The 16,848-nt window shown below is 40.6% G+C and overlaps 1 protein-coding gene across 1 annotated transcript; it reads left to right on the forward strand.

The window, feature by feature from the left end:
* On the forward strand, positions 1,549-14,753 carry LOC8061137. Its single transcript, XM_021451300.1, has 13 exons — positions 1,549-2,247; positions 2,624-2,958; positions 3,100-3,730; positions 3,892-3,996; positions 5,330-5,522; positions 5,657-7,431; positions 7,536-7,748; positions 7,914-10,178; positions 10,251-10,363; positions 10,527-10,914; positions 11,093-11,410; positions 12,635-12,892; positions 13,140-14,753. Exons 1-13 carry the CDS (start codon positions 1,663-1,665, stop codon positions 14,280-14,282), a joined length of 8,322 nt encoding a protein of 2,773 aa, XP_021306975.1. The 5' UTR covers positions 1,549-1,662; the 3' UTR covers positions 14,283-14,753.

Genomic DNA, 16,848 nt, shown 5'->3' on the forward strand with positions numbered 1-16,848 from the left:
TTAGTTTTATGCTATGCATACAGATGCACATCTATACTATAAAAGATCGATCTATGTAGCTAATACAATGCTTATCTTCCTTTTGTACGCGTCAGTGTATTCTTAACCTCATTTGTAGCAAATTCGATGTGAATTTATACTTGTATATACATGTACGTTTCATCTAATGCACACAAATTCTAGCAACATACTCGCTCTATTTCAAATTATAAGTCATTCTAAGGGCTTGTTTGGCACAGCTCAACTTAACTAGTAAAGCTGTTTTTTTAGAAAATAGCTTCATGAGTGACTTTCTAGGTGAAGCTGAGCTGTTTTCAAATTATAAGTCATTCTAAGGGCTTGTTTGACAAAGCTCAACTTCACTAGTAAAGCTGTTTTTTTAGAAAATAGCTTCATGAGTGACTTTCTAGATGAAGCTGAGCTGTTTTGGAAAAAGTGTTTGGCAAAATAGCTTCACCAACTACTTCATGCATAGTTGAGAGAGAGAAATGAGGGAGAAGCTGCAATAAGCTACTTTTTTCCAGCTTCATCCAACTTATGTCTTTGTGAGAGGAGAGGAAAAACAGCTTCACCCATGAAGCTGTTTTGGAAATAAGTGTTTGGCAAAAAAAAAAAACAGCTCACAACAGCTCATGAAGCTGTTGTGAGCTGTACCAAACAGACCCTAAGAATTTTGGAAAGTCAAAATATCTCAAATTTGACTAAATTTATATGACAAAATAATAACATTTATGATACCAACGAAGTATTATTAGGTTCTTTATTGATTATATTATTTTTATAGTACATCTACTTGATCTCATAAATCTCTATAATTCTTTTTATAATTTTAGTTAAATTTGAAATGTTTTGACTCTCCAAGATTCTTTGAATGCCTTATAATTTGTGATGGAGGGAGTATACACTAGCTTTGTTTAGTTTTGAAAACTTTTTGGTTTTGGGTACGGTAGCATTTTCGTTTTTATTTGGCAAATATTGTCCAATCATGGACTAACTAGGCTCAAAAGATTCATCTCGCGATTGACATGCAAACTGTACAAATAGTTTTTGTTTTTGTCTATATTTAATACTCCATGCATGTGCCACAAGATTCGATAGTTTTGGTTTTTGGGTGAATTAAACCAGGCCTAAGCCGGAAGAAGCCCAACCTAAGGCTGTCTCCAATAGCATATGTATTTGGGAACCCAAACCCAAAATAGGTTTCCAACACAATACCTATAGCCTCCAACAGAGTATCCATACAGAAAACCCATTTTGGGTATCATTGGGTATCCTCTCTCCTCGAGACCCATTTGCAGAGAGTGTTATCTTTTAGGTCTTGTTGTTGGAGAAGACTAAAAATAGGTATGGAACCTTTTACCTGTAGCGCTACCCAAAGGACAAATGAGTCTTGTATTTTGGGTGACGATTGTTGGAGATAGTCTAAGAAGCCTGCAGCGTAAACAATTTCGACTTCAGCCCACGGGCTGGAAAGAGTTGCAACCATAACCCCACAAGCCCACGGGTTGGGAAACCAAGACGGAGCTGCTGCCATATAAGGTCAGAGAGACCCATTGCCCAGGGCCCGCCGCCGCGCCGACCTTGACGTCGCGCGCTGCGCTAGCTTCTCTTCCTTCCCCTCCACGTTGCCTCCGCCCCAATCCCTCACCGGGCACCACCTCGATGAGCCGCAGGGATCACCACCAGTGGCCTCGGCCCACCCACGGTTACGACCCTCGCGCCGCCGCCGCCGCGCAATTTTATGGCGGCGCCTCGATGCCGTTCCCCGACCCTGCCGCGGCGGCGCTGCACGGGATGAACCCCTACGGCTTCGCCCCTAACCCCTTCTTCAATAGCTTCCTCTTCCAGAACCCCGCTGCCCTAGCTGCCTACCAACTCCAGCAGCAGCAGGCGCAGGCGCAGGCTCAACACTTCGCCTCCCATGCCTACCAACAAGCTCCTACCGGTAACGCCAACCACCGGCCGACCAAACCCGCCGCCGCTGACAAACCAGCGCCGCCGGGCTCCCAGCCGCAGCCGCAGCCGCAGCCGCCGCCGCCAGTGGGCAACCAGCACGCCGTGCTCGACCGGGCGCAAGAGGCGGCGAGGAAGGCTCGGGAGGAGCTCGTGAAGGGCGGGGAGGGCGTCACGGCGTGGAAGGTGGCGCAGGCGGTGCTGGTGGCGCTCAAGGCTGACTCATGGGACTCCCTCGGCGTCCAGCCCCAGGATGTGCCTCTCCTGCGGGACCTCTTCCTAATCGAGGGCAAGGTCAGTACATGTAGTCTCGAATGGGATGTACTCCCTCTCGTATTAGAAGTCACTACAACTCTTGGTGCAAAAATTAAGCTGTGGTACATGACCAAACCTAGTTATCTTGGATAAGAGCATAAGTAGCATTAAACTGGAATCATTAATAAGGGAGTAGTCAGTTGCTTTATCTTATCAACTATACTGGTCGGTTTAGACAATAGTAGCTTGATGTTTGCTCCTTTTCACCAAAAGTGTGTGGGCTTAATTTTATTTCGCATGCAATTGCAATTCTTGCTTAGCTCCTTCTATTAGTCTCAAGTCATTACTATTCGGTAGAAATTACTTGTTCATTCTGGTAATTTACTTTTGATGGGCATCATTTGGCGTTTTTCAGGTGAATGCATTCATACATTGCTATGTTGCAGCAAGAAAAATTGTAACGGTTTATGATCTGGAGGTTGAGATATGCAAGAATGAGGGGGTTGTGCAATTTGAAGAGCTGGGTTTGGGACCTTTCCTTCAGCACCCACTAGTTGCACATTATTTTTTAGTGCCAGATGATTTGTCTGTGGTGCCTAAGCTTTCTAGTGAGGAGGTTATCAATGTCCTGCTGAAATTTGTGGACAAATCTAAGAAAAAAATCACAATTGTAGATTTCTTGAATCATCTTGCAGAGAAAAAATCAGTCTCTGGGAAGGAAAAACTTGGTGTGCGGGTACAGAGCTTGGGGTAGGTACTTGTTTGGAAATCATGGTGTTCTATGTACTTATTATCTTTCCACATGTGATTTTAATATTGATTTTGGTGTGCACTGCGTACTCTGAAACAGAAATGCCATTCTACTTCTACTAATTTAAGGAGGTTTTGTAGGTTGCATATTTCCTTGATACAACAGGCCAAGCAAACAGAAACGTCTGCTGCAAAGCTTCTAGGAAATATGAGTGGATCTGGTAATAGTAGTCGGGAGAAGGATTTGTTGAAAAATGCAAGTTTCCGTACTCACAAGAAGGCTTTGGACAAGAGGTTCATTTCTTTAACTAATCGTATAAAGCAGTTACCAGGCATCAATAAGCATATCCATTTTGATTCAACCGATGATGAAACTAATGGTGATACGAGTTCTGAGGATGGTAAATCTGATGACAATGAGAATAAGAATGAATATTCTGTTCTTGACAAAAAGGATGGTGATAAGCGTGTTAATAGCTGCCCATATCCGTCAAAAACTGAAGAACTGGAAAGGCTTGGTTTGAAATCTGAAATTAATAAAAGGCCATCCTTAGAGAATAGCAAGCCAAAAGAGAGCAGAAAAAAGGGGAAAGTAAGTGAAAAAAGAAAATTTGAAGAAATCAGGAGTCCTAGCTGTTCGTGCAAGCAGCCTAAGAAGCAGCAAAAGTTGCAAAAGCATGAAGCATCACCGAATTGTTTCCTAAGTATTGGTAAGCTGGAGAATTTTGTAACAACATGGAAGGAAACATGTCGTGAGCATCCAGTTCAACAGGTATGTACTCATAATTGAATCTATGTTTTCATTAAATAATTGTGAAGCTGAGTAATCTAATGAGGCTGCAAGCGTACAACCTCCCTTTTCTCTACCGAATTGCTCTGTCTGGGCTTATCCTGTTTCTAGAACTAATTTGATTGTACCTGTAACTGATGCAGGTTCTGGAAATGTTAGCAAATTACTATGGAAGAACACCAACAGAGAAGAAGGGAATAATAAATTTCTGCTCACAGTACCCAGGCATTGGCCTTCTCAATGTTGCTGTGAGTTGATTATCCTCCTTTATTCATTTGACTTGAATTGTGAATCTTTACTGTAGTTACTATCCATTAATTGCCTTTGACCTGCATTTTCTGCGTGATAATAACACACAAATTAGGAACTGGTTGGCCTGATTTTCGATTTGTCTAGTCATGTAGTTCCCTCAAGTTGTCTTATACAATGTTTTCAAGGCGTCGCTTAAGCGCCAAGGCGCTGCACACACGACGCCATAGCAGACGACTCGCCTTAGATTCCACACTAGTGAGCAGGAGAGCGGGAGGGAGAGAGCAGGCGCGCAGAAGATTTCACAGCAGTGAGCGGGAGAGCGGGAGGGGAACTCACCTGTGCTGACGGGAGAAGTTGCCGACTGACCACCGCCGAGCCGTGCGGGCCGCGGCAAGGAGCGGCCTGCGGGCCATGGCCATCTTCCCCTAATCGGTACTGGCCTGCAGCATCCCGCTTCCTCTGTTCCTCTTCCTCCATCGAGAGAGAGAGAGAGGTGGGTGGAGGCGGAGGCGGAACGGGAGGGAAGAGACCGAGATGGGTTGAGACGGAAGTCAAAACAGAGTTGTGGCAGTGGGCAGCACAGGAGAGAGATGAAGACACACGCTAGGGCTACGAGGGTGAGAGGGCACATGGGCTGCTTGGTGCATGTGGGCTGGGCCAGACCACTTGTTACTCCTCCTTCCTTTTTATTTTTTCCTTTCCTTTTTATTTTTTCCTTTCCTTTTTTCTTTACCATCTATATACTACTCTGAGCTGCTGTTTTAAAATTTCCTTTAGTTGGTAAGGCGTCGCCTCGCCTTACGCCGTACTCGCTTAAGCGTAAGGCGTTAGTCACTCGCCACGCCTCGCCTTACCACCTTGAAAACACTGGTCTTATATGATTTGGACTTTTTGTAGGCACATCTGTTCATCCTATATTCCTTTTCCCCCCCTCTTGTGTTCCACGTCCCACTATTACACCTTTAGAACGAATGAAGAGTCATTGAGCAGTTCAAAATAGGGCATGATATATGATGATTCTGTTTGGCTCGGCATTCAAGCGATTATGTGATAGATCTTACAATTCAGGAAAAGTTCAAAGGTTCACCTGTTTAGGTGTTTGATTGAAACCTGAGGTAGTAATGCATGTTTTTATTTTGAATGTGGTGCTATGAACAGGCCAGATTATAGTTATTCTAGATGTAGAAATTTGTTGACCATGCATATTCATTATTTTTTTAGTACATGAATTTTGCCCCTTTTTTTGTTATTAATTGATTATTGATGTGTAGGATCACTGTTACCATTTTGAATTATTTCTTTAAACTTCGCTGCCACATGGACATGCAGGTTAAATCAATGGGATGTGGTCTGCTGGATAGCATTTATGATGTGATACAGCTTGCTAGTGAGAATAATGTATCATCAAGCCCTCTTCCGAACACCACCACCGAGGTTATGGAAATCGAGCCTCCAAGTAAAGAAAATACTGGTTGTACTGATGGAGCCCATAAGAAGAGTGAAGACAACAGGACTGGACACAGTGTGTACTCTCTCTCTCTCTCTCTCTCTCTCTCTCTCTCTCTCATTTGGTTCAACTGCACTTGGTACTCATTTTCTGCTGAACTGCTGCTACAGACAAATGTCCCATTTTCATATGTTCATTTGTTCATGCAGGTGTTGCTATTGACGATGTCATCAGGAGGATAACGGAATATATTGAATCTAACAGTAAAGTCTCAGGTGATGTGACTATGCAAGTGAGGGCACTTAATGATTGTGAAACATGGGTAACTACTCAATTTTCAGCAAATCAATTCAGTGCTCTTGGCCATGGGACATTCCTTGAGTTTTTGGACAAACATTGTCATCAGTTCCGAACTGCTTTGAGTAGTTTCTTGAAGGAGGGTACTTGTAACCCTTCATCTCTGGAAGTTTCTGTACTGCAGCAGCAAATTGAATTTTTACTCTATCAAGCTGAGAGTAATTGGCTGGAAGATGGTGGGTTTTCAGAGGATAGTTTCGTTATGCTTCTTAAAAGGCAATTTCCAACAATAAGCTTTAATATCGTGCAAGATAAATCTGGTGAAGGAGTTCCTGGCTTTATCGAGGGGCAGAAGAAAGACATACAAACAAATAGTTTAAAATTTTCCATCTCTTTGTTGGAGAAACGGTGGTCTGGAACTTTGCCAAGTAGACATGGGAATGTTGATGAACTGGGGAAAAGTGTCGCTGAGCAATCTTATTATTGTGGAACAGTTTGCTCAAGAGAGGCAATTAATTGTTTACTGAGGGCTCCTATGCTGTCTGATCTGCTTCTTTGGTCCCATTGGGATTCGCTATTTGCTCCTACACTGGGCTCCTTTGTACATTGGTTGATGAATACTGGTCCAATTCAAGAGCTTGCATGCATTGCGACCACAGATGGTAGGTTTATTAGAGTAGATTCATCAGCCACAGTTGATCAGTTTCTGGAAGCTATTATCCAACGCTCACCATTTCAAGTGGCAGTGAAACTGCTTTCACTGCTATACGTTTACAATGGTTCTACGAGCACCCCAATGTCATTGCTAAAATGTTATGCACAGCGAGCAATAAAGCTCATAGTAGATAACAACAATGATTTGATGAATGCTAAATCTGAAAACAAAATATTTATGCCTGACGAGCCCCAAAACCTAATTAGTGAAAGCTCTACTTGTTTTGCTGATCAGTGTCAAGAAAGCTCTCAGGTGTCTTCTGCAAGATTGATCAGGTCTGAAAGCTTGCCAAACTTTGATAACACTGTTCATTTGATCGCAAAATTTGTACTTGATTGTCTTGGCCATCTACCTCTGGAATTCCGTAGTCTTGCAGCAGACATACTATTGGCAGGATTTCGGGTTGTTACTAAGAACTGGCATGCAGTTATGTTGCATGAAGCCACTGAAAACGGGCAGCTTTGCATGCTTCATGATATTGGCTTGTCACTTGGAGTTGTAGAATGGGTTGAAGATTGCCGTAGGTTGTGTTTAACTGAAGAAGTTCATGTGCAGACAGAAATGCATTCTTCTGCCAAGCTTGCATCTGAGGGAGCCACACATGAAAATTCTAACGGGCATATTTCTAGTGATGTTAATATGATGGGTGAGAGAAGACAATTGTTTCCTGGCATAAATGATCGGGTTGGTATGGATAATGAAGACAATAATAATAAGATGTTAAATCCTGCTGGAACTGAGGCAGATATTGCAGAACTACATACTAGCAGATCTTCCATGATGGAAGAAACAAATCTTGAGGAAGCATCTCTTGTTATTGAGACTATACGTCGTGAAGAGTTTGGTCTGGATCAGGCACTAAGTGACACTGAGAATAGCTTGTTAAAGAAGCAGCATGCTCGACTTGGCAGAGCATTGCATTGCCTTTCACAAGAACTATATTCCCAGGATTCTCATCTACTTCTTGAGCTGGTAACCTTGAACTATGCTCTTCCTTTACACTCAGATTTTGTTGTGTGCTTGGAGGTTACATGGAAAGTTGAGAATATTTTTTTTTGCTGATCTTTATATATCAGGTACAGAATGCTGACGACAATACATATCCTAAGGATGTTGAACCAACATTAGCATTCGTTCTCCAAGAGAATGGTATTGCTGTTCTAAACAATGAGAGGGGCTTCTCTGCTGAGAACATTAGAGCACTCTGTGATATTGGTAACTCGACAAAGAAAGGATCAAACCAGGGTTATATTGGAAATAAAGGCATTGGATTTAAATCAGTTTTCCGGGTAGGTATTAACATAATCATAACTTTTAAGTTACCATATTGTCCACAGTTTCATAGATTCCCTACTGTATTGCTTTTGTTGGTACATACCCTATATCTTGTGAGACTTTTGAGTTGTCTGGGAGATGAATATACCAATTAATTTTGTCACTTATATGTTTTGTAGGTAACTGATGCTCCGGAGATCCATTCAAATGGTTTCCATGTGAAATTTGATATCACAGATGGCCAGATTGGTTTTGTGTTGCCAACTGCAGTTCCACCTTACAGTACCACTTCTTTTAGCAGAATGTTAGCCGTTGAAGATGACAAGGATGCCCATCCGTTGTGGAACACTTGCATTTTACTTCCCTTCAGATCAAAATTTAGGGAGGGCACTGGTATGTGCTCCATTGTGTCTTTGTTTTCAGATCTGCACCCATCTCTACTGCTGTTCCTTCATCGACTAAAATGTATCAAGTTTAAGAATTTGTTTGATGACACACTTCTGATTATGAGAAGGGAGGTTCTTGGTGATGGCATTGTGAGAATCTCGCATGGGATTGAGACAATGAGTTGGTTGGTGGTCAGTAAGAGGTTACAAGGTACCATTGTGCGGCATGATGTGTGCACCACAGAGATAGCTGTGGCATTTACTTTGCAGCAGACTGAGAAAGGAGATTATGAACCTTACTTGAAGCAGCAACCTGTGTTTGCTTTTCTTCCTCTAAGGAATTACGGTCTTAAATTCATTATTCAAGGAGATTTTGTTTTACCATCTTCCAGAGAGGAAGTGGATGCGGATAGTGCATGGAATCAGTGGTTGTTGTCTGAATTCCCTTCTTTGTTTGTCTGTGCCCAAGAATCCTTTTGTGCTCTTCCCTGTTTTGAGAGGTGCCCTGGAAAAGCTGTCACAGCCTTCTTGAGTTTTATTCCTCTAGCAGGAGAGGTTCATGGATTCTTCAGCCAGCTTCCTCACTTGATCCTTTCCAAGTTGCGTGTGACCTGCTGCATGTTTTTGGATGGCTCTACTGTGCAATGGGTCTATCCATGCAATACGCTTAGGGGTTGGGATGAACAAACTAAAATGCTATTGTCCGAAGGCTTACTTCATGAACATCTTGGTCTTGGTTACCTCTCAAAAGATATTATTATATCTGATAATTTATCAAGGGCCCTAGGTATTCATGACTATGGACCAAACATTTTGCTAGATACCATCTCATCTATTTGCCGAATTGATGGTTGTATTGAGTCACTGGGCCTGGAATGGCTGTGTGCTTGGTTTGTTAACCTTTATCTGACGTTGCTGTCTCATTCTCGAAATGTTTCCTCAGCAAGAAGCCTTGAAGATGCTCTTTTGGATAAAGTTAGGAAAATACCATGCATCCCACTTTCAGATGGTTCATTTAGCTCTGTTTCAGATGGTCCTATATGGTTGCCATATGATGTTGTCAGTTCCATTCCTGAATGCAGAAGTAGCATTGAGAATTTTCCTGTTCTATATGGTAATCTTCGAACTGTAAGTCCAAATCTTCTCTCTGCATGCTGCAAAAATAAATACCTCATGGAGGAAGTCAGAATAGATGATCTGGCAGACATGCTCCAAAAGATTGGGGTGCGAAAGTTGTCTGGGCATGACATTATTAAAAACCACATCATGGTGTCCTTGCGTAACGGTTTAGATGCTAATGTGACTGATAGAATGATTAGAGAGTATGTGAGCTTTATTATGGTTCATCTTCAGTCTTCTTGCACCAGCTGTAACTTTGAAAAAGAAGGGATAGTGTCAGAACTTCGGAAGAGTCCTATCTTCCTTACAAACCATGGATACAAGAGCCCAGCTGATGAACCAATTCACTTCAGCAAAGATTATGGGAATTCCGTGGATGTTAGCAGACTGCTTCAGAATGTAGAAATTAGTTGGATTGAACTTGATAGTAGCTATTTGATTCATCATGGTTCAGAGTCGTCATCATTTGAACGGGAAAAATGGAGGCGATTTTTTGAAGAGATGGGTGTGACTGATTTTGTGCAGGTAGTGAAAGTTGAAAAAAGTTTATCCCAAGTTGATTCTCTTCTGGCAGGAGGCCTTTCTCTAGCTGATGTATCTGCAAAACCCTGTACCGTGTATGACTGGGAGTCACCAGAATTATCTAGAATTTTATCAATATTTTCTTCAAAAAGATGCAGGGAAAATTGTGTATATCTTCTGGAGGTTCTTGATAGATTCTGGGATGATTATTATAGTCCAAAATCTATGATCCTCACAGATGCTACACATTGTGGTGAAAACAGAGCAGTTGAATCATCGTTTATGAAGTGCATTCAAAGCTTCAAATGGATAGCATCAAGAATGGATGAGGATCTTCATTATCCAACAGATTTATTCTATGATTCTGAAAATGTCCGCTCTCTTTTTGGTAGTGTGGCTCCATATGCTGTACCGCAGGTTGGTGAATCTTTCCTTAACAAATTGTTCTGGATTTTAATGGTTACCTCACCTTATTCCTTTCTGGGACAGGTATCTAGCAGTTCACTTAAGAAGGCCATTGGATTCAAAACAGAGGTATCCTACTGTGATGCATTGATGGTCCTGAAGTATTGGATAACGTCAAAGGTTCCCTTTAGGGCAAGGTAACTACTAGGTTTCTCCATCTAGATTATACACTTATACTGTGTGTTTGAGAAATATATGAGCCACAAATTTGTTATGCAAATCAGCATAATCACTTAGCCGTCCTTTTATCCTTTTGCTTTTTAAATTAATGCACTATGGATTAACCTTCCTTTTCTTCAGCATGAGCCAGATGTGCAAATTCTATACCTTTTTGTCAGAAGGTGTGGCGGACTCAAAGATTGACATTAAACGGGAGTTCATGTCATCTCCCTCTATATTTACACCACTACAGCGTCCTCGGGCAAGTGAGGTTATTCCTGGAAGTTTTTTGGCGCCAGAAGACCTCTATTGGCATGACCCAACAGGATGCTTTGAAATAACAGAGGATTTCATTGCAACGAGAAACAGAAGCATGTTCCCAAGAAGAATGCTATCTGCAGCCTATCCAAACCTTTGTGAATTATTTACTCTGACATGTGGTGTACCAAAGGCTCCAACAACATCAAATTATGTTGAGATGCTGCTACGGCTGTCAACCATAGCATTGCCTTCACAGGCAGCAAACCATGTAAGTTGCTTTACTGCATGAGTATATTTTATAGCTTACTGTTAACTGTTAGGTGGATACTCCCTGTTAATCACGATTTGAATTATCCTGAACTGAAGGTGCAACAAAGTTTTGGCAATTGTGTTTTGTAAGATTATCTCATTTAACTTATCATCTCTTGTTTTCATGTTATATATAGGTCTTTTGTGTATTTGTGAGATGGGCTAAGTATCTGCAGTCTGAAAGTGACAAGATGAATGATATATTGTACTTGAAAGAATCTCTTCAGAAATTAGAAACAACAATATTGCCCACCTCAGCCGATAAATGGGTCTCTCTACATCCTTCTTTTGGCCTTGTTTGCTGGGTAGATGATGATGAGTTGAAGCAACAGTTTATTAACTCTAGTAATGTTTACTTCATACAATTTGGTGACCTTTCTTCTGAGGATAAGCAAATGCTGTATGGAAGAGTTGCTGCTTTGATGAAAAGCTTAGGCATCCAAGCACTTTCGAAGGTAATAGACATCTTTTTATGGTATATCCATGTTTTTCAATTTTTAGGATGCTTCTCATATGCACGAAGAGCTATGTTAACAAGTTAAGTATAAATTTATTCAAATTAAAATGTAGTAAACTCCATGAAAATGTCATTTGAGCTATAACTATAATTAAAGTCATTCTCCAAGACAATCTCTATAAAAGAAGTCATTATAGCGCAAGTGAGTTTTTGTCCACTTAAAACATTTTCTTCAATCCAATCTCACCTTTATGTATGGGGCTACTAATGGTAACGGGTGAGAAATGGAGAACTGTGGAGTTGGAAACTTGGTGGCAAAGAAAATCTGTATTGAAAGAAGTGTTTGTGCTCTAGCCATTTCCAATCTTGTTCCTTTGTTCTTGGGTTTAAAGAGTGGAGAAATGGCTGATCAGCATCAATTTATTCTATGCTATAATTATGACAATATCACTTCATCACAATGCTGTAGAATAGCAGCACTTGTAGCAGAGGAATCGAGAATGTGTGCCTAGTGCAGTGGTAGGAAGCAGAAGTGTAACCTACAGGTCGGGAGTTCCACTCCCCGTTCTCACAAAAAAAGGCCACTCCTTGTGCTCTTTTCAGTGAAATACATGTTCCACTAATGGTTGCAGCATGATACGATGCAGCTGCAGAGGTCGAGTTTTTTTTTTTTACCAGAGGAAATCATCTTTCTCTGGTCGAAGATAGTTCATTAGTCACTGAAAGTGTCAATGTCTATCATGAGCACCATGGTTGTTGGTTGTACTAATCTGTTGGCTATCTGCAGAAAGTTCTAGTTGTGGCACAGTGCAAATAGACCACATCAATTTTATTTGTTTATTTATTTATAGCAGAGTGATGCAACACACTTGATATTGTAACATGGTAAATTAAGAGTATGTGCTTCTTTTACCAGTTATATGCAACTGCATAAACAGATGCTTCTTTTTTATGTAATTGAATTGAACTAAAAACATTTTTCTCTTGCCTGGTTGCTTTACTGTTTTCTTTTTGTTGTTTTCTCCCTATTTTGTGTGCAGTTGCTTGTTTAGTGTTCTTTTAAAATAAAATCTTACAGTGAGGGCCTCGCTTGCTGTATTTACGGTTCAAAAAAAAAATCTAAAAACATTGAGACAAACAGGAGAAGTATGAAAATACATATTGAAGAAAATTTTTTATAGCTAGTTCCTTGTTTCTTATCACTCTTTCTACCTTTATGTAGGTTGTGTATCGTGAAGCAATATTTTATGGTACATCAGAGAACAGAGAAAAGGTTTCCTTGATTTGTTGGCTTTTGCCATACATGCAACGGTACATCTATAAAATGCATAGAGATACTTATATCAACTTCCAGAAAAACGACATCATGAAGATTACCAATCTGCAAGTAGTAGTTGTTGACAAGTTATTTCACAAGTATGTACTAAGGGGACTTGAGAGTTCTTCTAAGAAAAGATTCAAATGTCATTGCCTTTTGCAGGTTAGTATCTATTGTTCGATTCTGCCATTAGCAAGTAATTACATTGTCAGGTTATACAATGTATTTTTGAAGATGTCTTCCATTCCAAATAGGCCCTTAAGTTGAAATCTCTTTCTAGGCTGTATTCATCAACTTGTCGTCTGTACATAAGCTTCATATCACTATGTCGTTAACGCTTACAATTGAAGTTTTGCTCTGCTTAGTTCCTCTGCCTTCAATTTTTTTTGACATGTTTACTGGTTTGCAGGGAGATACGCTATACGCAACACAAGATGCTGATTCACATTCAGTATTTTTGGAGCTTTCTAGAATTTTCTTTGATGGATCCCCTGATCTGCATTTTGCAAATTTTCTACACATGATCAAAACCATGGCAGAATCTGGCACCCATGCTGAGCAAATAGAGTCTTTTATCGTTAATAATCAGAATGTTCCTGAGTTACCTAAACATGAAGCTGTCTGGTCCTTCTCTTCCTTGTCTGCAGTCGACCAAGGTTCAGCCAACCAAGGTGGTGCTGATACCCAGGGGGTTGATTTCCAACCTGTCCGTGAATTCAGTGCTCCAAATCATCAGAAGGCACCAGGAATGGTTTCAAGTTGGCCTCTTAACCATTGGAGAACAGCACCCGTCTTCAGAACACCTCTCATAAACCAGCATGCAAGCATGCAAGAGGCAAAGGTCAATGATGCTGGACTTTCATCAAACTTAAACATGCCTGGTATGTATGGACACACCGAAGATAGTTTGCTTTCTGTTGATCTTGAAGGGGATTGGATTATAGAAGAGAAGCCAAGGACCGAAACTACATTGCTTGGAGATATTTCAACGGAAATCTTTGATGAGCCTCAGATGGCGATGTCTGCTGAACCTTTCAATGCACCTGCTTATTTGAACTTGGAGGAGGCTGGAAGTTCAAGCCCAACGGTCCATGTTGAGCTAACAAATTTCGATGAGAAACTGGCTAATCTTGCAGAAGACAGGAATCAGCGGCCATCAGATGCAAGCCAGTTAAGAACAGGGAGGCTTGGTGAAGCACTGGTCGAGAAATATTTTGCCAAACAGCTAGGTTCCAACAATGTTAGGTGGGTGAACGACAAAATTGAAACCGGACTGCCTTATGATATTGTTATAACACACCCAGAGGGTTTCACAGAGTATGTGGAGGTTAAAACAACTGTATCTTCAAGAAAAGATTGGTTTGACGTCTCACCAAGAGAATGGCAGTTTGCCTTGGAGAAAGGGGATTTATTTAGCATTGCTCGTGTCATGTTAGGTACAAAGAAAGCAAGTATAGAAATGTTAAAAAACCCACACAAGCTTTATAAGCAGAAAGCATTGCGGCTTGGTCTCCTGATATCCAGACACACAATCTCGTCAGCAGCAACATAGACCAAAATGTCAAAATGTCAGTTTTGTTGAGGCTAGCGCCGATGATCATTCTGCAGATTGTCATGATTACTCTTGACTAATAATCAGTATGAAGGACTGGAGTGAGTATCTTCATCATCTTGATAAGTATTTGCTGATTTCTCCATTTTGGGGAGAGATGGGGTACAACATTAGTGCAAGACTCAATACGGTTCAGCCTGTTTATATTAGTCTCCCCATTTTTATTATTCTAACTCGAGAAATCTTCTCCATTGGCAGCTCTGGAGTCTCGACCATGTGTCCATGTCTCTTGTCACATACAACTTACACTCTGCCTTTGTAACCAGTTCTGATATTTTGTCATTATTTTTCCTTCTTTTTTTTGCCCCTAGACCTTGTCTCGTAGGTTGATTTGTACAGAAATGGATGCAATTTGATTTTGCCATGTGCTATTAACTAATGAGCAATACTAAAACCGTTGACTGTTCTGAAGATCCGTAGCAATCATACCACTTTTTTGTTTAGTAGTTTTTTTTTAGCTCATCTTGTACTGGTGCATGCAACTCATGCTACCATGTGCCTTGGCCTCCAGACCATGTCCAGATTCCAGCCGAGACTGGGATCAAGCCCACGGTGGGCGTGACCGTGACGGTGTATTCATCGTGATTCCCGGCGCCGGCCGGCCGCACAGCCACGCAGCGGACGGACGGACGGGATGACACCAGCTAGAGCTAGCCGTAGTACATGACTGGGCCTTAATTTTCAACAAAAACTTTTCAAGATTTCTCATCACATCGAATTTTGCGACACATGTATGAATTATTAAATATAGATAAAAATAAAAACTAATTATACAGTTTGACTATAAATTGTGAGACAAATCTTTTAAGTCTAGTTACTCAATCATTAAATAATATTTATTAAATAAAAACAAAAATGCTACATAATCAAAATTCAAAAAAAAAAATCTAAAGAAGGCCTCGTACACGGTACTTCGGTAGCTACCTAGGTGGAGTTTGAGCGAATTGAAAAAAAATTTGGGATGAGGGAGTATGGTACTAGTTCACGAGGGATACTAGCTCTCTAGAGGCTAGACTAGGTACTCTCTCTCTCATTAATATTGGGCCAGTTTGTCCCTCGAGTCATGCATCGGAGCAAATTGCGAAGGCGTTTTTTTCTCTTTTAGAGTCATACTTCACTCTGCACCGAGACAAATTGTGGAGGTGTTTTTCTTTAGGGGCATATGCTCTATCCTAATGCACTGTTAAATGAATTTGTGCACTAAAGGAGTGAGTCGCTCTGGTACTCCTCCAGTGCACACATCCCCCTTTGAATGGTGCATTGTGATGGAGCATATATCCCTAAAGGTAAATTTAACTTTATGATAACTTATTATCTTTTAGACTTGATATGCGCATGTGCAACCGTCATAGTAGCAAGTGTTGCATAGAGTTAACCTACATATGAAGCCTCAATGATGTCTGAGTGGACGAGGACAAAGGATAGTTAGTCGGTTGTTTGCGCGTGGCAAGGACGATCACAAAATCTTTCTTCGACAACATGTGCCTGAGCATATGACAAAAAATATGCACCTTTTGGTTTTTGGTTTTCTTTTCAGCGACGATCACCATGGGCCACACAGCCGCATGCAGAGGTGGATTTGCCACCGGAGGGGCTCGAGCGCCCCCCCCCCCCATCTACCCCACTCACCATGTCTGCGCCCATGGAGCCCTCCTCAGTGCCGCCAAGAAATTCCAGCCATGGGAGCATGGTTAGGAGGGCTGAAAAGGTTAAAGACGAAGGCAGAAAGATGAACTAAGAAAGGTTTGTTCATTCCTGTCTTCTTGGGCCATGTGATTAATGAATTTACCTGCACAAGCACAAACATGTGATGACATCACACATGTGCAATCATCATCTTTTTTTTAAAAAAAAACACTACGTACTTTCATATTGTTTTATTAAATTGTCACTAAAATTGTCGAACAAATAATATTTAAGTTTCTTTTCTTGAACTATATGTATGGGTTTGGACTATTTATATTGTAGTTTATGAAAGCTTCAAACTTAATCAGGTTTTAGTATGAATAATGTTTCAAATTTTATAATTGTTTAACAAATTGCATATAATTTTTTTTATACAGCACACCGTCCTTTAATAAAACTAGAAGCATGTCCTACACATTGTTGCGGGAATTACGTACAATCTGAAATAAAATTAGCCTACATATAATTACTTATATGAAGGGATGAAATATCATAATCATAAATTAACGTTAGTAGATGCATGGAGTGGCACACTAACGTAGACAGCTAAATGTATATTAATGGATGATGTATCTCATTGATATGTATATCTTAATTATAGATGCTAGTGGGATTTAATTGCATATGATAATAGATCACTGAGGTGAATAGCTTACATGTTGAGATACAATCTATAATAAAGTTTAGGATTATAATATAATATATAGATTCTATATCCACCAACGATACATATATTATCATATATTTTCTTCTTTTTTGCTAAATTATGTTGTCTTGTTATAGGATCTTATTTTAGGACAGCACCAAGAAAAATGAGCCA

Source organism: Sorghum bicolor, chromosome 1 (assembly GCF_000003195.3).
Source record: "Sorghum bicolor cultivar BTx623 chromosome 1, Sorghum_bicolor_NCBIv3, whole genome shotgun sequence".
Lineage (NCBI taxonomy): Eukaryota > Viridiplantae > Streptophyta > Magnoliopsida > Poales > Poaceae > Sorghum > Sorghum bicolor.

What these genes read in the sequence shown, in the direction of transcription:
- LOC8061137 (XM_021451300.1), top strand. Translation starts at nt 1,663, where the DNA reads ATGAGCCGCAGGGATCACCACCAGTGGCCTCGGCCCACCCACGGTTAC. An exon ending in GTGCGGGTACAGAGCTTGGG is followed by an intron (nt 2,959 to 3,099) that starts GTAGGTACTTGT and finishes GAGGTTTTGTAG; the next exon opens with GTTGCATATTTCCTTGATAC. An exon ending in CTCCATATGCTGTACCGCAG is followed by an intron (nt 10,179 to 10,250) that starts GTTGGTGAATCT and finishes TTTCTGGGACAG; the next exon opens with GTATCTAGCAGTTCACTTAA.